At 46.3% G+C, this 24,373-nt stretch overlaps 1 protein-coding gene across 5 annotated transcripts in view; it reads right to left on the bottom strand.

Moving 5' to 3' along the window:
* Positions 1–16,776: 16,776 nt before the first annotated feature.
* Positions 16,777–24,373, bottom strand: part of LOC110511316 (rho GTPase-activating protein 44) — a 38,373-nt gene continuing 30,776 nt past the window's right edge. For all 5 annotated transcript variants that reach the window (XM_036973963.1, XM_036973965.1, XM_036973962.1 and 2 more), the window contains 3 exons: positions 22,240–22,385; positions 20,453–20,878; positions 16,777–17,569 (listed from right to left, as the gene is read on the bottom strand). In XM_036973963.1, the coding sequence (XP_036829858.1) occupies positions 17,379–17,569; positions 20,453–20,878; positions 22,240–22,385 (763 nt within the window). In that variant the 3' untranslated portion in view covers positions 16,777–17,378. The remainder of the gene's footprint in view (positions 17,570–20,452; positions 20,879–22,239; positions 22,386–24,373) is intronic.

The raw sequence follows: 24,373 nt of genomic DNA on the forward strand, positions 1-24,373 counted from the left end.
ACACCAAGGTTAAGGAAAGCTACTGCCTTCCATGACTAGAGCAGCACCACTACGTCTGCCTCCTCAGTACTTTAATGCCTTGTGTTCAGGAAAAGTAATGGATGAAGGATGGAGGCTGGATACAGACAGTCAACACCAAGGTTAAGAACAGCTACAGACACCCGTTAGACTACGAGACTAACGCGGATACTAATGTCTCCTATGCTTGTGACATAGGACCCCCAATAGACTGGGAGGAGGCTAGACAGACTCCCTGTTCTCTCTCTCTCTCTGACATGTAGAAAATACCTGTTCTCTCTCTCTGACATGTAGAAAATACCTGTTCTCTCTCTCTAACATGTAGAAAATACCTGTTCTCTCTCTCTGACATGTAGAAAATACCTGTTCTCTCTCTCTGACATGTAGAAAATACCTGTTCTCTCTCTCTGACATGTAGAAAATACCTGTTCTCTCTCTCTAACATGTAGAAAATACCTGTTCTCTCTCTAACATGTAGAAAATACCTGTTCTCTCTCTAACATGTAGAAAATACCTGTTCTCTCTCTCTCTCTAACATGTAGAAAATACCTGTTCTCTCTTTCTCTCTCTCTCTCTCTCTGACATGTAGAAAATACCTGTTCTCTCTCTCTCTCTCTCTCTAACATGTAGAAAATACCTGTTCTCTCTCTCTCTCTAACATGTAGAAAATACCTGTTCTCTCTCTCTCTCTGACATGTAGAAAATACCTGTTCTCTCTCTCTCTCTAACATGTAGAAAATACCTGTTCTCTCTCTCTCTCTGACATGTAGAAAATACCTGTTCTCTCTCTCTAACATGTAGAAAATACCTGTTCTCTCTCTCTCTAACATGTAGAAAATACCTGTTCTCTCTCTCTCTCTGACATGTAGAAAATACCTGTTCTCTCTCTCTCTCTAACATGTAGAAAATACCTGTTCTCTCTCTCTCTCGCTGACATGTAGAAAATACCTGTTCTCTCTCTCTCTCTCTAACATGTAGAAAATACCTGTTCTCTCTCTCTCTCTGACATGTAGAAAATACCTGTTCTCTCTCTCTCTCTGACATGTAGAAAATACCTGTTCTCTCTCTCTCTCTCTGACATGTAGAAAATACCTGTTCTCTCTCTCTGACATGTAGAAAATACCTGTTCTCTCTCTCTCTCTAACATGTAGAAAATACCTGTTCTCTCTCTCTCTCTAACATGTAGAAAATACATGTTCTCTCTCTCTCTCTCTGACATGTAGAAAATACCTGTTCTCTCTCTCTCTCTCTGACATGTAGAAAATACCTGTTCTCTCTCTCTCTCTCTGACATGTAGAAAATACCTGTTCTCTCTCTCTCTCTAACATGTAGAAAATACCTGTTCTCTCTCTCTGACATGTAGAAAATACCTGTTCTCTCTCTCTCTCTCTGACATGTAGAAAATACCTGTTCTCTCTCTCTCTCTCTGACATGTAGAAAATACCTGTTCTCTCTCTCTCTCTCTGACATGTAGAAAATACCTGTTCTCTCTCTCTCTGACATGTAGAAAATACCTGTTCTCTCTCTCTCTCTAACATGTAGAAAATACCTGTTCTCTCTCTCTCTCTCGCTGACATGTAGAAAATACCTGTTCTCTCTCTCTGACATGTAGAAAATACCTGTTCTCTCTCTCTGACATGTAGAAAATACCTGTTCGCTCTCTCTCTCTCTCTGACATGTAGAAAATACCTGTTCTCTCTCTCTCTAACATGTAGAAAATACCTGTTCTCTCTCTCTGACATGTAGAAAATACCTGTTCTCTCTCTCTCTCTCTCTGACATGTAGAAAATACCTGTTCTCTCTCTCTCTCTCTGACATGTAGAAAATACCTGTTCTCTCTCTCTCTCTGACATGTAGAAAATACCTGTTCTCTCTCTCTGACATGTAGAAAATACCTGTTCTCTCTCTCTAACATGTAGAAAATACCTGTTCTCTCTCTCTGACATGTAGAAAATACCTGTTCTCTCTCTCTCTCTCTCTAACATGTAGAAAATACCTGTTCTCTCTCTCTAACATGTAGAAAATACCTGTTCTCTCTCTCTCTCTCTGACATGTAGAAAATACCTGTTCTCTCTCTCTCTCTAACATGTAGAAAATACCTGTTCTCTCTCTCTCTCTCTCTGACATGTAGAAAATACCTGTTCTCTCTCTCTCTAACATGTAGAAAATACCTGTTCTCTCTCTCTCTCTCTCTGACATGTAGAAAATACCTGTTCTCTCTCTCTCTCTCTAACATGTAGAAAATACCTGTTCTCTCTCTCTAACATGTAGAAAATACCTGTTCTCTCTCTCTCTCTCTGACATGTAGAAAATACCTGTTCTCTCTCTCTCTAACATGTAGAAAATACCTGTTCTCTCTCTCTCTCTCTGACATGTAGAAAATACCTGTTCTCTCTCTCTCTCTCTAACATGTAGAAAATACCTGTTCTCTCTCTCTGACATGTAGAAAATACCTGTTCTCTCTCTCTCTCTCTGACATGTAGAAAATACCTGTTCTCTCTCTCTGACATGTAGAAAATACCTGTTCTCTCTCTCTGACATGTAGAAAATACCTGTTCTCTCTCTCTCTGACATGTAGAAAATACCTGTTCTCTCTCTCTCTCTCTGACATGTAGAAAATACCTGTTCTCTCTCTCTAACATGTAGAAAATACCTGTTCTCTCTCTCTCTGACATGTAGAAAATACCTGTTCTCTCTCTCTCTCTCTGACATGTAGAAAATACCTGTTCTCTCTCTCTCTGACATGTAGAAAATACCTGTTCTCTCTCTCTGACATGGACAGGTAGAAAAGAAGATGGCTCTGGGTTGAAGCTGATGATGTCAGAACCTGACGAGGCTCTGATTGAGAGACAGCTACAGGGGATATACTGACCAATAGCTGAATGACTGGGAAGCTCAGAGACGACACGTGTTTAACAGGAAGTGGAGGTTGTAGGATGTTCAGTGGTATCTGAAGCAAGGCTGTCCTCTACTGGAGAATAAACATACAACACCATCCAGGGTTCAGCACCATTCAGAATCTGATATTCCCTAACCCCTAACCCTAACCTGTACTCTTACCCTAACCCCTAACCCTAAATCTAACCCTAACCTGTACTCTTACCCTAACCCCTAACCCTAACCTGTACTCTTACCCTAACCCCTAACCCTAAATCTAACCCTAACCTGTACTCTTACCCTAACCCCTAACCCTAAATCTAACCCTAACCTGTACTCTTACCCTAACCCCTAACCCTAAATCTAACCCTAACCTGTACTCTTACCCTAACCCTAACCTTTAACCCTAACCTTAAGCCAAAAACCTAACCCTAACCTGTACTCTTACCCTAACCCCTAACCCTAAATCTAACCCTAACCTGTACTCTTACCCTAACCCCTAACCCTAAATCTAACCCTAACCTGTACTCTTACCCTAACCCCTAACCCTAAATCTAACCTGTACTCTTACCCTAACCTTAACCCTAAAACGAATCCTAGCACCTAATGCTGAGGTTAAAACTAATCCTAGCTCATAACCCTGAGCCTTAACCTAATTTGAACCCTAACACTAATTTGAACCCGAACACTAATTCTAACCTGAACCCCAAACCCTCTCGAAACAGCATCTAACCTTGTGGGGACCAAAAAAATGTCCTCAGTTGGTCAAATTGTTGTTTGTTTACAATTCTTGTGGTGACTTCTGGTCCCGACAAGAAGAGCTAAACACGTCCACACACACACACACACACACACACATAGAACCACACGGACCAGGTGGGGTTATTAAAAATGTAGAGTTTAATATATATTTATTTATTCTTGACATTCTGATAAGGATTGCGGTAGGCTTCACAGTACACACTGACCGTGTTCCACTTTATATGCTAAGCAGAGGAGAAGGGGTAGGCGGGGCTTAGCGTTGTGGGGGCGGGGCTTAGCACTATTGAGGCGGGGCTTAGCGTTGTGGAGGCGGGGTGTGGCGGTGGTCTTGCCGAGCGGGAGGGACAGCAGGTTTGTTTCTACACTGGTTATGACAAGCAGAAGAAGGGAGGAGGCAGAACATCCAATGGGCAACAGCTCCCATGAAGGTGAAGATTCCCCTAGGTACAGGATACTGATGTAGGATCAGCTTCCCCTTCCCCCATTCCTAGTATTAACCATATGTTTGGGGAAATGTTAAACTGACCCAGGGTCAGCGTCTAATGCCAACTTCACTCTCCTCCAACTCCAGGGCAACAGAAATTCCTCTTTCAACTCATCTTGACCAATCAAAGCACTTCAACCAATTTCCACATTTCATCTATATTATCACGTTGCATGTTTGTAGGTACCCCTAAAACAGTTGATTATCACTAAATCCATAAAAAGACAGTGATTGACGCGTCATGGATTATCAAAACACGACCTAAATCCATGACATTGTCACATTTTCCATCTTTCCCATAATAAACCTCAAAAACGACATGTAATCAAGTTGATCTGCAACATGAGGTTTGGGGTTAACACAGACAGGATGAACTGACATGAGGTTTGGGGTTGGTAGTTAACACAGACAGGATGAACTGACATGAGGTTTGGGGTTAACACAGACAGGATGAACTGACATGAGGTTTGGGGTTGGTAGTTAACAGACAGGATGAACTGACATGAGGTTTGGGGTTGGTAGTTAACACAGACAGGATGAACTGACATGAGGTTTGGGGTTGGTAGTTAACAGACAGGATGAACGGACATGAGGTTTGGGGTTGGTAGTTAACACAGACAGGATGAACTGACATGAGGTTTGGGGTTGGTAGTTAACACAGACAGGATGAACTGACATGAGGTTTGGGGTTGGTAGTTAACAGACAGGATGAACTGACATGAGGTTTGGGGTTGGTAGTTAACACAGACAGGATGAACTGACATGAGGTTTGGGGTTGGTAGTTAACACAGACAGGATGAACTGATATGAGGTTTGGGGTTGGTAGTTAACACAGACAGGGTGAACTGACATGAGGTTTGGGGTTGGTAGTTAACACAGACAGGATGAACTGATATGAGGTTTGGGGTTGGTAGTTAACACAGACAGGGTGAACTGATATGAGGTTTGGGGTTGGTAGTTAACACAGACAGGATGAACTGACATGAGGTTTGGGGTTGGTAGTTAACACAGACAGGATGAACGGACATGAGGTTTGGGGTTGGTAGTTAACACAGACAGGATGAACTGACATGAGGTTTGGGGTTGGTAGTTAACACAGACAGGATGAACTGACATGAGGTTTGGGGTTGGTAGTTAACAGACAGGATTAACTGACATGAGGTTTGGGGTTGGTAGTTAACACAGACAGGATGAACTGACATGAGGTTTGGGGTTGGTAGTTAACTGACAGGATGAACTGACATGAGGTTTGGGGTTGGTAGTTAACAGACAGGATGAACTGACATGAGGTTTGGGGTTGGTAGTTAACACAGACAGGATGAACTGACATGAGGTTTGGGGTTGGTAGTTAACAGACAGGATGAACTGACATGAGGTTTGGGGTTGGTAGTTAACAGACAGGATGAACTGACATGAGGTTTGGGGATGGTAGTTAACACAGACAGGATGAACGGACATGAGGTTTGGGGTTGGTAGTTAACACAGACAGGATGAACTGACATGAGGTTTGGGGTTGGTAGTTAACACAGACAGGATGAACTGACATGAGGTTTGGGGTTGGTAGTTAACACAGACAGGATGAACTGACATGAGGTTTGGGGTTGGTAGTTAACACAGACAGGATGAACGGACATGAGGTTTGGGGTTGGTAGTTAACACAGACAGGATGAACTGACATGAGGTTTGGGGTTGGTAGTTAACACAGACAGGATGAACTGACATGAGGTTTGGGGTTGGTAGTTAACACAGACAGGATGAACTGACATGAGGTTTGGGGTTGGTAGTTAACACAGACAGGATGAACTGACATGAGGTTTGGGGTTGGTAGTTAACACAGACAGGATGAACTGACATGAGGTTTGGGGTTGGTAGTTAACACAGACAGGATGAACTGACATGAGGTTTGGGGTTGGTAGTTAACACAGACAGGATGAACTGACATGAGGTTTGGGGTTGGTAGTTAACACAGACAGGATGAACTGACATGAGGTTTGGGGTTGGTAGTTAACACAGTAATATAGTAGTTTGAAAGACAACGCTGCCCCACATCCTCACAGAAAATATACGAAGCCGGCACAGACAGTAAACTCTTTAGAACACAATTCAATTATCACCTTGTAAATTCAAAACATAAATAACCCATGTGAGGGCACTTTGTCATACTGTATAATCACCACCACTATCAATACGACTCAGTGTTTCATCACCAAGATCTACATAAACATCGTAGTTCATTGACAAGAACACATACGGACTGAGGCATACCAAACAACACTGCAGAGGTATTCACCCGGGGGTTCAAACCCCCCCCCCCCCCCCCCCCCCCGGGGGTCCACCCCCCCCCCCCCCCCCCCCCCTGGGGGTCCACCCCCCCCCCCCCCCCCCTGGGGGTTCACCCCCCCCCCCCCCTGGGGGTTCACCCCTCTCCCCCTGGGGGTTCATGGAGGTACTGCAGTATAAAATAGTAGAATGTTACCTTTCTAATGACGGTGACTATATTCCTCGACTCCTGATATTCAACTCATTACACTTGTTGGAGCTAATTACATTCACTGGAGCACCTGACATAGGTGTTGAACAGCACCGCGAGTACCAGTCACAGTCTATACTGTAGGGCAAGGTGGGGTCTATACTGTAGGGTAGGGTGGGGTCTTTACTGTAGGGTAGGGTGGGGTCTTTACTGTAGGGTAGGGTGGGGTCGTTACTGTAGGGTAGGTTGGGGTCTTTACTGTAGGGTAGGGTGGGGTCGTTACTGTAGAGTAGGGTGGGGTCTTTACTGTAGGGTAGGTTGGGGTCGTTACTGTAGGGCAAGGTGGGGTCGTTACTGTAGAGTAGGGTGGGGTCTTTACTGTAGGGTAGGTTGGGGTCTATACTGTAGGGTAGGTTGGGGTCGTTACTGTAGGGCAAGGTGGGGTCGTTACTGTAGAGTAGGGTGGGGTCTTTACTGTAGGGTAGGTTGGGGTCTATACTGTAGGGTAGGTTGGGGTCTTTACTGTAGGGTAGGGTGGGGTCTTTACTGTAGGGTATGGTGGGGTCTTTACTGTAGGGTAGGGTGGGGTCGTTACTGTAGAGTAGGGTGGGGTCTTTACTGTAGGGTAGGTTGGGGTCTATACTGTAGGGTAGGGTGGGGTCTTTACTGTAGGGTATGGTGGGGTCTTTACTGTAGGGTAGGGTGGGGTCGTTACTGTAGAGTAGGGTGGGGTCTTTACTGTAGGGTAGGTTGGGGTCTATACTGTAGGGTAGGTTGGGGTCTTTACTGTAGGGTAGGGTGGGGTCTTTACTGTAGGGTAGGTTGGGGTCTTTACTGTAGGGTAGGGTGGGGTCTATATTGTAGGGTAGGTTGGGGTCGTTACTGTAGGGTAGGGTGGGGTCTTTACTGTAGGGTAGGTTGGGGTCTTTACTGTAGGGTAGGGTGGGGTCTTTACTGTAGGGTAGGTTGGGGTCTATACTGTAGGGTAGGTTGGGGTCTTTACTGTAGGGTAGGGTGGGGTCTTTACTGTAGGGTAGGTTGGGGTCTTTACTGTAGGGTAGGGTGGGGTCTTTACTGTAGGGTAGGGTGGGGTCGTTACTGTAGAGTAGGGTGGGGTCTTTACTGTAGGGTAGGGTGGGGTCGTTACTGTAGAGTAGGGTGGGGTCTTTACTGTAGGGTAGGGTGGGGTCGTTACTGTAGAGTAGGGTGGGGTCTTTACTGTAGGGTAGGTTGGGGTCTATACTGTAGGGTAGGTTGGGGTCTTTACTGTAGGGTAGGGTGGGGTCTTTACTGTAGGGTATGGTGGGGTCTTTACTGTAGGGTAGGGTGGGGTCGTTACTGTAGAGTAGGGTGGGGTCTTTACTGTAGGGTAGGTTGGGGTCTATACTGTAGGGTAGGGTGGGGTCTTTACTGTAGGGTATGGTGGGGTCTTTACTGTAGGGTAGGGTGGGGTCGTTACTGTAGAGTAGGGTGGGGTCTTTACTGTAGGGTAGGTTGGGGTCTATACTGTAGGGTAGGTTGGGGTCTTTACTGTAGGGTAGGGTGGGGTCTTTACTGTAGGGTAGGTTGGGGTCTTTACTGTAGGGTAGGGTGGGGTCTATATTGTAGGGTAGGTTGGGGTCGTTACTGTAGGGTAGGGTGGGGTCTTTACTGTAGGGTAGGTTGGGGTCTTTACTGTAGGGTAGGGTGGGGTCTTTACTGTAGGGTAGGTTGGGGTCTATACTGTAGGGTAGGTTGGGGTCTTTACTGTAGGGTAGGGTGGGGTCTTTACTGTAGGGTAGGTTGGGGTCTTTACTGTAGGGTAGGGTGGGGTCTTTACTGTAGGGTAGGGTGGGGTCGTTACTGTAGAGTAGGGTGGGGTCTTTACTGTAGGGTAGGGTGGGGTCGTTACTGTAGAGTAGGGTGGGGTCTTTACTGTAGGGTAGGGTGGGGTCGTTACTGTAGAGTAGGGTGGGGTCTTTACTGTAGGGTAGGTTGGGGTCTATACTGTAGGGTAGGTTGGGGTCTTTACTGTAGGGTAGGGTGGGGTCTTTACTGTAGGGTATGGTGGGGTCTTTACTGTAGGGTAGGGTGGGGTCGTTACTGTAGAGTAGGGTGGGGTCTTTACTGTAGGGTAGGTTCGGGTCTATACTGTAGGGTAGGGTGGGGTCTTTACTGTAGGGTATGGTGGGGTCTTTACTGTAGGGTAGGGTGGGGTCGTTACTGTAGAGTAGGGTGGGGTCTTTACTGTAGGGTAGGTTGGGGTCTATACTGTAGGGTAGGTTGGGGTCTTTACTGTAGGGTAGGGTGGGGTCTTTACTGTAGGGTAGGTTGGGGTCTTTACTGTAGGGTAGGGTGGGGTCTATATTGTAGGGTAGGTTGGGGTCGTTACTGTAGGGTAGGGTGGGGTCTTTACTGTAGGGTAGGTTGGGGTCTTTACTGTAGGGTAGGGTGGGGTCTTTACTGTAGGGTAGGTTGGGGTCTATACTGTAGGGTAGGTTGGGGTCTTTACTGTAGGGTAGGGTGGGGTCTTTACTGTAGGGTAGGTTGGGGTCTTTACTGTAGGGTAGGGTGGGGTCTATATTGTAGGGTAGGTTGGGGTCGTTACTGTAGGGTAGGGTGGGGTCTTTACTGTAGGGTAGGTTGGGGTCTTTACTGTAGGGTAGGGTGGGGTCTTTACTGTAGGGTAGGGTGGGGTCTTTACTGTAGGGCAAGGTGGGGTCTTTACTGTAGGGTAGGGTGGGGTCTTTACTGTAGGGTAGGTTGGGGTCGTTACTGTAGGGTAGGGTGGGGTCTTTACTGTAGGGTAGGTTGGGGTCTTTACTGTAGGGTAGGGTGGGGTCTTTACTGTAGGGTAGGGTGGGGTCTTTACTGTAGGGTAGGTTGGGGTCTTTACTGTAGGGTAGGGTGGGGTCTTTACTGTAGGGTAGGTTGGGGTCGTTACTGTAGGGTAGGGTGGGGTCTTTACTGTAGGGTAGGGTGGGGTCTTTACTGTAGGGCAAGGTGGGGTCGTTACTGTAGAGTAGGGTGGGGTCTATACTGTAGGGTAGGGTGGGGTCTTTACTGTAGGGCAAGGTGGGGTCGTTACTGTAGGGTAGGGTGGGGTCTTTACTGTAGGGTAGGTTGGGGTCTTTACTGTAGGGTAGGGTGGGGTCTTTACTGTAGGGCAAGGTGGGGTCGTTACTGTAGGGTAGGTTGGGGTCTTTACTGTAGGGTAGGGTGGGGTCTTTACTGTAGGGCAAGGTGGGGTCGTTACTGTAGAGTAGGGTGGGGTCTATACTGTAGGGTAGGTTGGGGTCTTTACTGTAGGGCAAGGTGGGGTCTTTACTGTAGAGTAGGGTGGGGTCTTTACTGTAGGGCAAGGTGGGGTCGTTACTGTAGGGTAGGTTGGGGTCTTTACTGTAGGGCAAGGTGGGGTATTTACTGTAGAGTAGGGTGGGGTCTTTACTGTAGGGCAAGGTGGGGTCGTTACTGTAGGGTAGGTTGGGGTCTTTACTGTAGGGCAAGGTGGGGTCTTTACTGTAGGGTAGGTTGGGGTCTATACTGTAGGGTAGGTTGGGGTCTTTACTGTAGGGTAGGGTGGGGTCTTTACTGTAGGGTAGGTTGGGGTCTTTACTGTAGGGTAGGGTGGGGTCTATATTGTAGGGTAGGTTGGGGTCTTTACTGTAGGGTAGGGTGGGGTCTTTACTGTAAAATAGGGTGGGGTCTATACTGTAGGGTGGGGTATTTACTGTAGGGTAGGGTGGGGTCTATACTATAGAGTAGGGTGGGGTCTATACTGTAGGGTAGGGTGGGGTCTTTACTGTAAAATAGGGTGGGGTCTATACTGTAGGGTGGGGTATTTACTGTAGGGTAGGGTGGGGTCTATACTATAGAGTAGGGTGGGGTCTATACTGTAATGTAGGGTGGGGTCTATACTGTAGAGTAGGGTAGGGTCTATACTGTAGGGTAGGGTGGGGTCTATACTGTAGGGTAGGGTAGGGTCTATACTGTAGGGTAGGGTGGAGTCTATACTATAGGGTGGGGTGGGGTCTATACTGTAGGGTAGGGTGGGGTCTTTACTGTAGGATAGGATGGGGTCTATACTGTAGGGTAGGGTCAATACTGTAGATTAGGGTGGAGTCTTTATTGTAGAGTAGGGTGGGGTCTATACTGTAGAGTAGGGTGGGGTCTATACTGTAGGGTAGGGTGGAGTCTTTACTGTAGAGTAGGGTGGAGTCTTTACAGTAGGGTATGGTGGGGTCTATACTGTAGGGTAGGATGGGGTCTTTAGGGTAGGGTGGGGTCTATATTGTAGGGTAGGGTGGGGTCTATATTGTAGGGTAGGTTGGGGTCTATAGTGTAGGGTAGGTTGGGGTCTTTACTGTAGGGTAGGTTGGGGTCTTTATTGTAGGGTAGGGTGGGGTATTTACTGTAGGGTATGGTGGGGTCTATACTGTAGTGTAGGATGGGGTCTATACTGTAGTGTAGGATGGGGTCTATACTGTAGTGTAGGATGGGGTCTTTACTGTAGGGTAGGGTGGGGTCTTTACTGTAGGGTAGGGTGGGGTCTTTACTGTAGGGTAGGGTGGGGTCTTTACTGTAGGGTAGGATGGGGTCTTTACTGTAGGGTAGGGTGGGGTCTTTACTGTAGGGTAGGATGGGGTCTTTACTGTAGGGTAGGGTGGGGTCTTTACTGTAGGGTAGGATGGGGTCTTTACTGTAGGGTAGGATGGGGTCTATACTGTAGGGTAGGATGGGGTCTTTACTGTAGGGTAGGGTGGGGTCTCTTTTTGACTCTGATGGTATGAAAGTAAACAACATAATGGCACTTTGAATTGAGGAAATGTATGTGCTGTGATGATGTCATAGCAGCTGTCTGTGATGATGTCATAGCAGCTGTCTGTGACGGTTCTCCCCAAGCTGTCCTGGTGGGTGTTTAGAAGACGCAGAGGAATCTAAGATAACAGGCTGAATGGTGTATTTCCAGTGTTAGGCGGGCACTGTGTCAAATACAACTGGGTCGTTCCACGGAAAGAGTGCCTTTTCGGCCCCTTGGATATATGAAGTAGAGAAATTGTGCACCAATATTGAAAAGCCTCTCATATTAAATGAAGTTTCCTTTAATATATTTAATAAAATCAGAATTTTCGACATGTCCCTCCGTCAACCCTGTGTCACTTTTAGAAAGATTTTAACCAGTTTAATCCCCCAAATTCCCCAAGTTTCAACATCGTTACTTTGACAAAGTAATTTCTGAAAATTATTATTATGTGATATAGTGATTCATTTACATATGTCCCTAATGTTTAAGCCTGTGGCGGGAACAGAACTCTCGTTTTAATAATGCTGAAACGATTCATTTTTAAATATTTTTTTTTTTTTTGGGGGGGGAAACTTTGAACATCTAATAGTCAAATCACAGAGTAAAAGCCGGTTGGACTGTTTCTGGTCATCTTCTGGTGTTTTGTGGTGGGAAACCGAGCAGGTCCAGCAGAACACCCTGTTACCCATACATGTCCCTCCCTGTTGCACACAACACACGTCCATTCCCCCATGTCACACGGGGATTCATGGCTGATTTAAGAAGAAATCGTCAACCCTGTCACGCACAACCCTGATACTTTATTTGGCACGGAATAGGCACTTACTATAGTAGTGTTTTATTTATTTAACCTCTTGAGACGGGAAAATGTGTTTTTCATGACAGGATGTGAAAACGAGGTCAAATCAAATGTTTCCTTTGACCAAGTGACACTTCTCAAAAGGCACCATAAGGGTGGACCGACCCACCTGTCCATCACCATCTCGGATTGATTCCTCATATTATCTGGACTATCCTTAGCAACATATCTTCCCCCCAAAAAAACAAATCAGTAAACCGCAACTTCTTCCTCTATATGAGTACAGCGTTCCAATGCAGGGTATATATATTTTTTTTATAAAGATGGCTTTTTTGAGCGAGCATTTCTTGGTGATTTACTCAGAGGCCCCTCCCAGAACAGTAATATCTTTCTTCACTCATGTTTCTGCAGAGTCACATGTCTGTTGTGTTGCTGTGTGTGAATCTGGTAATAATCGTGTGCAGGGGGACAAAAATAAACATCACATTATTTATCATTTCATTTCTCTACACATAATAAATATATCATCACATATATTAATATATATGTATAATAATAGATTTGCCTTTACATTACTCTTTACCTCTTAGGTTTATACACATATTTATGTACAGTTCTTTGTATTTACACTATAGGGTCGAAGATCACAGAGCCTGAAATACCTAGCCTGGACGACAGAGTCTGGACTACAGAGTCTGGACTACAGAGCCTGGACGACAGAGCCTGGCCTACAGAGCCTGAACTACAGAGTCTGAACTACAGAGTCTGGACTACAGAGCCTGGACGACAGAGCCTGGACTACAGAGCCTGGACGACAGAGCCTGGCCTACAGAGCCTGGCCTACAGAGTCTGAACTACAGAGTCTGAACTACAGAGTCTGAACTACAGAGTCTGGACGACAGAGCCTGGCCTACAGAGTCTGAACTACAGAGTCTGAACTACAGAGTCTGGACTACAGAGCCTGGACTACAGAGTCTGAACTACAGAGCCTGAACTACAGAGCCTGGACTACAGAGCCTGGACTACAGAGCCTGGACTACAGAGTCTGAACTACAGAGCCTGGACTACAGAGCCTGAACTACAGAGCCTGGACTACAGAGCCTGGACTACAGAGCCTGAACTACAGAGCCTGAACTACAGAGCCTGGACTACAGAGTCTGGACCACATAGTCTGAACTACAGAGCCTGAACTACAGAGCCTGATACAGAGTCTGAACTACAGAGCCTGGACTACAGAGTCTGAACTACAGAGCCTGGACTACAGAGCCTGGACTACCGAGCCTGGACTACAGAGCCTGAACTACAGAGCCTGGACTACAGAGCCTGATACAGAGCCTGGACTACAGAGCCTGGACTACAGAGTCTGAACTACAGAGCCTGAACAACAGAGCCTGGACTACAGAGCCTGAACTACAGAGCCTGAACTACAGAGCCTGATACAGAGCCTGGACTACAGAGCCTGGACTACAGAGCCTGAACTACAGAGCCTGATACAGAGCCTGGACTACAGAGCCTGGACTACAGAGCCTGGACTACAGAGCCTGAACTACAGAGCCTGGACTACAGAGCCTGAACTACAGAGCCTGGACTACAGAGTCTGAACTACAGAGCCTGAACTACAGAGCCTGGACTACAGAGCCTGATACAGAGTCTGGACTACAGAGCCTGGACTACAGAGTCTGAACTACAGAGCCTGAACTACAGAGCCTGGACTACAGAGCCTGATACAGAGTCTGGACTACAGAGCCTGGACTACAGAGCCTGGACTACAGAGCCTGGACTACAGAGCCTGATACAGAGTCTGAACTACAGAGCCTGGACTACAGAGCCTGATACAGAGCCTGGACTACAGAGCCTGGACTACAGAGTCTGGACGACAGAGCCTGAACTACAGAGCCTGAACTACAGAGCCTGAACTACAAAGCCTGGACTACAGAGCCTGGACTATAGAGCCTGATACAGAGTCTGGACTACAGAGCCTGAACTACAAAGCCTGGACTACAGAGTCTGGACTACAGAGCCTGGACTACAGAGCCTGGACTACAGAGCCTGGACTACAGAGTCTGAACTACAGAGCCTGGACTACAGAGCCTGAACTACAGAGCCTGAACTATAGAGCCTGGCCTACAGAGCCTGAACTACAGAGCCTTGAGTTAAGAGAGAAACATCTTTAGAACCTGAAGCAGTCTTTGGAACCTTTGGATCTGATTGGTTGTTTGACTGATTGATCTGACTGATTGGTTGTTTTATGAGCAGTTTTGAGGAGGAGCATGGTCCTCTCAGACTGCCCCTTCTGTATCAAGCTCTAATACCCTTTTCACACTATCTTGCAAACCCAAACAGTATTGTGCTGGCTTGGATATTGTCCTTTTAAAAGGTTCTTTCCAGCATGGATCCAGCAGCTTTAGTAGAGGTGTAACCAGGCCAAACAATACAGCTTGGTTCTGCTCAGCACAGAAGTGTGAAAAAGGTGTGATGTCACTCCTCAGTCTGAAAGGTGTGATGTCACTCCCCAGTCTGAAAGGTGTGATGTCACTCCCCAGTCTGAAAGGTGTGATGTCACTCCCCAGTCTGAAAGGTGTGATGTCTCTCCTCAGTCTGAAAGGTGTGATGTCTCTCCTCAGTCTGAAAGGTGTGATGCCTCCCCCCAGTCTGAAAGGTGTGATGTCACTCCCCAGTCTGAAAGATATGATGTCACTCACAAGTCTGAAATGTGTGATGTCACTCCCCAGTCTGAAAGTGTCAAGCCCTGATCTGTTTCACCTGTCCTTGTGATTGTCTCCACCCCCTCCTGGTGTCGCTGATTTTCCTGGTGTATTCATCCCTGTGTTTCCTGTCTCTCTGTGCCAGTTCGTCTTGTATGTTATTTTCAAGTCAACCAGCGTTTTTCCTGTTCTCCTGCTTTTTGCTATTCTCCTTTTTCTAGTCCTCCTGGTTTTGACCCTTGCCTGTTTCTGGACTCTGTACCCGCCTGCCTGACCATTCTGCCTGCCTTGACCACGAGCTGCCACTCTGTACCTCCTGAACTCTGTACCCGCCTGCCTGAACATTCTGCCTGCCTTGACCACGAGCTGCCACTCTGTACCTCCTGGACTCTGAACTGGTTTTGACCTTTTTGCCTGTCCATGACCATTCTCTTACCTACTTCCTTTTGGATTAATAAACATTGTAAGACTCAAACCATCTGCCTCCTGTGTCTGCATCTGGGTCTCGCCTTGTGTCATGATAGAAAGGTATGATATCAGTCGTCAGTCTGAAAGGTATGATGTCAGTTGTCAGTCTCTAAGGTGTGATATCTCTCCCCAGTCTGAAAGGTGTGATGCCTCCCCCCCAGTCTGAAAGGTATGATATCACTCCCCAGTCTGAAAGATGTGATGTCACTCCTTAGTCTGACGATACAGTTTGATAGTTGAAACCCCCTTCTGAGAACAGCAACAATGCACTATGTTCTATTCCATAGACATTCTAATACTGTGCTGGTGAAAATATGTGCATGAATTCATCTTTAACCCTGTACAAATAAATTATTGCTACTTACAAAGCAATCCTACAGATGTCTCCTAACTGTGTATCAGTGCAGATATGTGTACATGGGGGAGAAGTGGGAAGAATAGGGACTGGGGACAGGGGTGACACAGACATCAGGGTTGGGGTCCATTCCATTTCAATTCATTCATTCAGAAAGTAAACAGTTTACTTCCTAAATTGACTGAATTGAAATGGAATGGATCCAAACCCTCCGCAGAATAGGGTTAGTTATGCATTTCATACTGCATTATTCAATAGACTCTGTTCATCGTCATCTCTATAGTGTGCAGAAAACTAGGACTAATAACTCTCTTATCATATTACCCTGTTAGGAATACAGTACACTACACACCATGACCCTGAAGACCCACTAACCACACATCTACCCAACCAATCAGACCCACTTTACCCACACATCTACCCAACCAATCAGACCCACTAACCACACATCTACCCAACCAATCAGACCCACTAACCACACATCTACCCAACCAATCAGACCCACTAACCACACATCTACCCAACCAATCAGACCCACTTTACCCACACATCTACCCAACCAATCAGACCCACTTTACCCACACATCTACCCAACCAATCAGACCCACTAACCACACATCTACCCAACCAATCAGACCCACTTTACCCACACATCTACCCAACCAATCAGACCCACTAACCACACATCTACCCAACCAATCAGACCCACTTTACCCACACATCTACCGAACCAATCAGACCCACACATCTACCCAACCAATCAGACCCACTAACCACACATCTACCCAACCAGTCAGACCCACTTTACCCAACTAATCAGACCCACTTTACCCACACATCTACCCAACCAATCAGACCCACTAACCACACATCTACCCAACCAATCAGATCCACTAACCACACATCTACCCAACCAGTCAGGTTAAGAGTTTCTTTCCTTTAGGGTCAGGCCAAACTATTTGTGAGTATGCGATGCATGTATTGCAATTTAAGTGCAGGCTTTTCATATAAGGCAAAAAAAATACTTAAAAAGTCACAAAAAATACTGATCACTGTTTCAAAGAGAGGAAAAAACTGTAGTATCCACAAAGCAAAAATATAATACTGAACATGGCATTTAATACTCCTCCATATAATCCATATGTCTTCTTCCTTCCAAAGGCAACTGGTCCTCCTCTATATGGCATGTGGTGTGTTATTGTTTGCTCACATTGAGTTTACATTACTATTTGCGTAGTATTTCTAAGAGATGAGTTTTGCTTGCAGCCTGCAGGTATAGCATAATGTGAGGGAGGGGGGTTCAGTCCTGGAGTTCCAGGTCAGAGGTCAAGGTTCAGTCCTGGAGTTCCAGGTCAGAGGTCATGGTTCAGACCTGGAGTTTCAGGTCAGAGGTCATGGTTCAGACCTGGAGTTTCAGGTCAGAGGTCAAGGTTCAGTCCTGGAGTTCCAGGTCAAAGGTCAGGTGAGCATTGTGGTGTATAAGAAGAAGCTTTGTTTGTTCGTTTTGTCTGGGAGCGTCGTGGCAGTGCGGTGTGAGCGAGCGAGCATTACAGTCTCTAACAGTATGTACAGCTAGCTGGATGTAGGAGCGCCACGGTGCCAGCCTCGGGCAAGCTCTGATGATGTCACATCATAGCGCTGTCTCAGAGTAACGATGTCATAAGGTGGTGTCCTGGGGTTCGTCGTCCTCAGGCACGGCGTAGGGGTCGTGGTCGGGGTTATCGTCTCTCCGCGGGGGAGGAGAGTGTGTCACCGCTCCGTAGCGCCTGCAGGGGGCAGCACCGCTGAACTCGTCGATGAGGCTGTCCAGGTTCACATTGATGGAGGGGATTTCATAATTGAAGTAATCTAATGATGGCATGGTTAGCGGGTTGGCATGGCGACAGAGGTGGGATGTGATTATTATGGTGTGGTGGTGGTGAAGAGAAGCATGAAGAGGAGGAGGAGGAGGTGATGATGGTGTGTAAAAAAAGGAATAAAGCAGAAAGGAAATTTAGTTTTTTGAGTCAGAAAAAACTGTTGTTGTTGTTTGAAGAAAGCAGCAGCAGGTAAGTATGTTGGTCTCTGACACATTCTACACAGGGAGGGAGTCATACTGTGTTACTGGGCTAGTAGGTATAACACCAGAGACCTCTGGAGAAGCTAGGTCTATAACAGGGAGGTAGTCATACTGTGTTACTGGGCTAGTAGGTATAACATGACCTCTGGAGGGAAAGCAGTGAAACAGACGGAGCAGGAGGCGATGCTGTCAGAGGGAGGGCAGTGAAACAGATGGGTCTGTCTTGAAGCCATGGGTCTGGGATGGAGGTCACCTGGGGGTTACCTGTGGAGCCCACACGCCTGTCCTGTAGCAGGGGCGACGTTTGTTGCCATGGGGATGGTAAAAAGGGCCGAAGCGTTAAAGATGGACCTTCGGGGGAACCGACGGCGTCTGCAATGGTGAGCGCTGCAGTGTACGTGATGCGCTCTAGGAAGTCCATAAGCCATGCATACAGTACGTACAGTCTGAACAACAGCATGCCGACTAAAGTAACATCAACAGAATGGGGTAGCTAGCTAGCGTTAGCATGGCTGATACTGTAACACCAACAGAATTGGGCAGCTAGCGTTAGCATGGCTGATATTGTAAACCCACTGATGGGGCAGCTAGCTACTGTTAGCATGGCTGATACTGTAACACCAACAGAATTGGGCAGCTAGCTAGCGTTAGCATGGCTGATATTGTAAACCCACTGATGGGGCAGCTAGCTACTGTTAGCATGGCTGATACTGTAACACCAACAGAATTGGGCAGATAGCTAGTGTTAGCATGGCTGATACTGTGACACAAACAGAATGGGGCAGCTAGCTAGCGTTAGCATGGCTGGCTGATAGCTAGCTGTTTAGCTAACAGGTACAAGATGTATGCATGAAGCAGGCTGCAGGAGAACCCAGAGGCAGCCACAGCACCAGGCCAGGCGGGGCGAGGCAGGCGGAGCGGTGAGAGATGGAGCGTAGTACGGTAACGGTACTGGCGGGCGAGGTCAAATCTGGCTTACCCTAAACGGCCCCCTCACACTTAGCCCACACCACACTGACTCCCCTGGCCTCACACGGCTGGTACACAACATAGTAGCAGGTAGAGCAGAGCAGGGGAACAAGAGAATCATGAATAGAACACAGGGACACAGAGAGAATGACTGGTATTGATACTGACAGGTAGAACAGAGAACCTCATAGAATATTAGAATTAGATTTCTATGGAACACCTCAGATCATAATTATGACATCAGACAAGAAGTAGGCCTATCTGAGTGACCACTTCTTCAATAAGCCTGGTTGCCAGTCTGTTTCTGCTCTCGTGCCAACTCCTTGTGGAATTGCTTGCCAATGTGCAATGGGGTTGGTAAGAGCACAAACAGGTCTGGGACCAGCCTAGAATGAGCCATGTTTGTCCTGAGAGAGTAAGCATAGAATTAGAATGACTAGAATAGACATTCCCCTTTCCAGTCAACATTCCATGATGAGTGGAACAATGTTGGCTATATTCATGAATCCACGTTGCGTCACAACATCGTTATGAAGATTCTCTTGAGCCCTGGTGCCCTACTGAAGGTCAATGCATTGTCAATGGGCACTGATGAAGATCTAGCCTAAAGTGCATTACACTGGGCTTGGGAAACCCAATGATATTTCAAAAGGAGACAAGCTATTAGTAAGAAAACCTTTTCTTATCACTGTGATGAAGCCAGATTGACCTTAGATGCAATATAACTTTACCTAGCTGGCTGAGATTGAGGGACAGTCCTGGGTTTTTGCTAGCTAACGTTAGCATTGCTAGACATTTCTGACTAACTCTGATAGCTAATCTCTCTAAAGTGAATTTGACGACATCCTAATGATGGCAAACTCGTTTCCTACTAATTATTTGCTGACTTTAGCAATATCGTCGTATTTCCAGGCCACTATAGAGTCATCTATAGTGTAATTCCAGGCCACTATAGTGTAATCTATAGTGTAATTCCAGGCCACTATAGTGTAATCTATAGTGTAATTCCAGGCCACTATGGTGTAATCTATAGTGTAATTTAGACTAAACAGTCATTAGCCTCCATTCAGAATGACTGGGCATCACTGGACTTTCAGGCACCACAATGGCTGAGGCGTTCATAACAACGCACGACGCCACCAAATGACGGTGAATACACTGTCAAATTGCCATGGTATGAGGGGGATTGTTCTGTTCTAGTCATTCTATTTCTATGCGTGTAAGCCTGGGACCTACCTAGCTCTGGCGTACTGTATGAGGGATAAACAGAGAGGAAGCACATGATGAATCTAATGGAAACTTCCATACAAGCAGGACATCGCTATGCTTCCCTGATGTTTCCTCACAATACTTAGAAACATCAGCACATAACACAAGCAATGGATACATAGTGTAGTTTTCTCTCTACAATGTACAACAAAATCTTAATATTTACAAGATATTGTTCTTCTCGGGACGACTTCGCTCTGTCTGTCTAAATAAAGGCCACCGTTATTCAATAACACATTATTTTATAGAACGGGTGAGTCAGTAGTGATAGGATGCTGATTTCCCTAGTCCTACTAGCTACACCTGTCCACCGTCTCCATTGGACAGCGCCACAGCCAGTCTGAGAGCCGGGCGCGGCTGCATCGTCCCTGACCCCACCTGCGGTGGTAGTGGTGGTGTCGTTGCCGTGGTTACGTGATCATCATGCTGTTTACCTGTGGACATGCTCTCCCCGGGGGACAGTCCGTCCAGGATGCCCTGCTCCAGGGGCCCAGGGCCAACAGGGGTGGCCCCCGGCTGAGGAACGGTGGGCGGCTGAGGAGGGGGCAGGCTGGGCCTCTGCCGGGGCTTAGGGGTGGGCCGAGACTTGCCCAGCGTGCCGGTCAGAGAAGGGGGGGAGGACAGGGACCCCAGGGACCCTAGGGAACCACAGAGAGGGGTCTGACCAGGGGAGGAGGCCCCTAGTCCTCCAGGGGCCTGTGGGGGACCGGCCAGTCCATAGGGCGAGGGGGTGCTCGGAGGGGTGGGCGACAGGCTGACCGGCGACGGCTGACCTGTGGACTGGTCCGAAATCCCACCAGAACCTGACTGGCCATACCCAGCTGGAACCTTTGGAGGGATAGGGGCCGGCTTCTTAGAGCCTGGAGACAGAAAAGAAGAGAGTTAACATGAACATGAATATCTAAAGTATATTAACACATCTAAAACTAAGCCTCTCTTTATACCAGGGGTTGGAACCGGTTCAGGGAAAAGAACCGAAAACCGGAAAATAAAGAAATTATTTGAGGAACAGAACCCGAACCAAAAACAAAAGTGATCTATACTGTTCCGGAACAGAACCATTATTTTAAAAACATGGGGAACCGGTTAATAACGTTATTTCACGTTCCGGGCATTTTTTTTCTACTCCCACAAAAATCGCAACAAAGCGCCTATGCAAAGCCCTCAGAAACCTATTCCAGCGTCTGCCTGCCAGCTGGAAATCCTTTCCAGTGGGTGGGGCTGTATGTAGGTTACCTGCCCCTCCCCTCTGAAGCAGGTACTGTAGCCTACTGACAATGTTACAAGCATGATTCAGAATTGGAGAAGAATGGATTGACTTTTCAACGTTGGTTAAGGATACTATTGTTACCGTGTTTCACATTGGATTTATTAACCATAAGAAGGTAAGACGGGTTCATAAATCTAGTGCTGCTCTGCACACACAAGCTTGTTAGCTAGCTTGCTACGTTCCTCCATAGAAGGCTCTCCTCTGTAGGCATCATTTATTTGAGCCTAATTCAGATAATGCATGTCATAACAAGATGGCCAGCGCTTCAAAGCAAGCTTCCTCCATCATCTCTCACTCTCTCCTCACCCTCAACATTTCAGTTGCATCTTGTGCCCTACGCTGTGACTGGCACAGTGTGTGTGTGTGTTTCTCTTTCATTATGATTAAACCATGCTGTTACGGCAAAATACAATTTGCTCTTAACTATTTTCCGATTCAGATTAAATTGCTTACTTGCTCCGCAGCAAGCTTCTCTATCCGCACTGATTGGTGAAGTAATTTAATGTCGAGCTAAATGTATAAAGGAACGACATAAACTGGCAGAACGACAGATTTGTAACTTGTCAGCTCGGGGGTTTGAACTTGCAACCTTCTGGTTACTAGTCCAACACTCTAACCACTAGGCTACCCTGCCGCCCCAAATGATTCAGTTCAGGACAAAAACAATTGGAAAAATAATTTTGGTTCCAACCCCAGTATTATACAGTAAAACAAATGAATATAAACATTTTGATAACCAACAAATTAGATTAGACATGTATAATACATGAAGTGTCTGTTTTCTGGACCATGTTGAATGGAGAATCTACATGGAACGTGTTTAGGACTTAATCCAGCAACAGGTTTACTATGAATCCTTCTAGAACCCGCTCAAAGTCAAACATTTGCTGTCTAGGTAAAACAACAAGAATCCAAAAGATATGGATCCGACTGTGACGTTGAACCGCTGACCTTTGCGCATGGTGTGTGGGCTGTGTTCTGTGGAGTGGGGCGACTGGCTGCAGCTCTGCTGGCCAACACCAGGGGGCACCGTCGGACCTGCCACCTGCACCCCCTTGTGACCAATCACTGGAGAGCTCTCCTTACTCCTCAGTGTACTGGTGAAGGAGAGAGGATGTTAGGCTGTTGTCACTGTCCACTTATAGATAGATGCATGTCAAACTACATCGCAACATCATCGCTACAGAAAATGTCCTTCTTCTTCATTTATTTGACCATTATTTTAACAGGGTCCACTGAGAATTAGGTCTCTTTTATAAGGGAGCCCTTCTTAATTGTCATCATCATCATCATCATCAAATAACCTTAATCAATGTCAGTGGACTCCAACCTACTACATAGTATCTGGGTCTGTTGTGTTGCTCCAACCTACTACATACAGTGCCTTGCGAAAGTATTCGGCCCCGTTGAACTTTGCGACCTTTTGCCACATTTCAGGCTTCAAACATAAAGATATAAAACTGTATTTTTTTTGTGAAGAATCAACAACAAGTGGGACTCAATCATGAAGTGGAACGACATTTATTGGATATTTCAAACTTTTTTTAACAAATCAAAAACTGAAAAATTGGGCGTGCAAAATTATTCAGCCCCCTTAAGTTAATACTTTGTAGCGCCACCTTTTGCTGCGAATACAGCTGTAAGTCGCTTGGGGTATGTCTCTATCAGTTTTGCACATCGAGAGACTGACATTTTTTCCCATTTCTCCTTGCAAAACAGCTCAAGCTCAGTGAGGTTGGATGGAGTTCTTTCCACAGATTCTCGATTGGATTCAGGTCTGGACTTTGACTTGGCCATTCTAACACCTGGATATGTTGATTTTTGAACCATTCCATTGTAGATTTTGCTTTATGTTTTGGATCATTGTCTTGTTGGAAGACAAATCTCCGTCCCAGTCTCAGGTCTTTTGCAGACTCCATCAGGTTTTCTTCCAGAATGGTCCTGTATTTGGCTCCATCCATCTTCCCATCAATTTTAACCATCTTCCCTGTCCCTGCTGAAGAAAAGCAGGCCCAAACCATGATGCTGCCACCACCATGTTTGACAGTGGGGATGGTGTGTTCAGCTGTGTAGCTTTTACGCCAAACATAACGTTTTGCATTGTTGCCAAAAAGTTCCATTTTGGTTTCATCTGACCAGAGCACCTTCTTCCACGTGTTTGGTGTGTCCCCCAGGTGGCTTGTGGCAAACTTTAAACGACACTTTTTATGGGTATCTTTAAGAAATGGCTTTCTTGCCACTCTTCCATAAAGGCCAGATTTGTGCAATATAAGACTGATTGTTGTCCTATGGACAGAGTCTCCCACCTCAGCTGTAGATCTCTGCAGTTCATCCAGCGTGATCATGGGCCTCTTGGCTGCATCTCTGATCAGTCTTCTCCTTGTATCAGCTGAAAGTTTAGAGGGACGGCCAGGTCTTGGTAGAGTTGCAGTGGTCTGATACTCCTTCCATTTCAATATTATCGCTTGCACAGTGCTCCTTGGGATGTTTAAAGCTTGGGAAATATTTTTGTATCCAAATCCGGCTTTAAACTTCTTCACAACAGTATCTCGGACCTGCCTGGTGTGTTCCTTGTTCTTCATGATGCTCTCTGCGCTTTTAACAGACCTCTGAGACTATCACAGTGCAGGTGCATTTATACGGAGACTTGATTACACACAGGTGGATTGTATTTATCATTAGTCATTTAGGTCAACATTGGATCATTCAGAGATCCTCACTGAACTTCTGGAGAGAGTTTGCTGCACTGAAAGTAAAGGGGCTGAATAATTTTGCACGCCCAATTTTTCAGTTTTTGATTTGTTAAAAAAGTTTGAAATATCCAATAAATGTCGTTCCACTTCATGATTGAGTCCCACTTGTTGTTGATTCTTCACAAGAAAATACAGTTTTATATCTTTATGTTTGAAGCCTGAAATGTGGCAAAAGGTCGCAAAGTTCAAGGGGGCCGAATACTTTCGCAAGGCACTGTAGTATCTGGGTCTGTTGTGTTGCTGTAGTATCTGACTGATAATAATAATAATAGCTCCCATCACACCAGGCCTTCAACACCTATATAGGGGTCACTAGACAGTGTGTACTTCAG

Source organism: Oncorhynchus mykiss, unplaced genomic scaffold, assembly GCF_013265735.2.
Source record: "Oncorhynchus mykiss isolate Arlee unplaced genomic scaffold, USDA_OmykA_1.1 un_scaffold_374, whole genome shotgun sequence".
Lineage (NCBI taxonomy): Eukaryota > Metazoa > Chordata > Actinopteri > Salmoniformes > Salmonidae > Oncorhynchus > Oncorhynchus mykiss.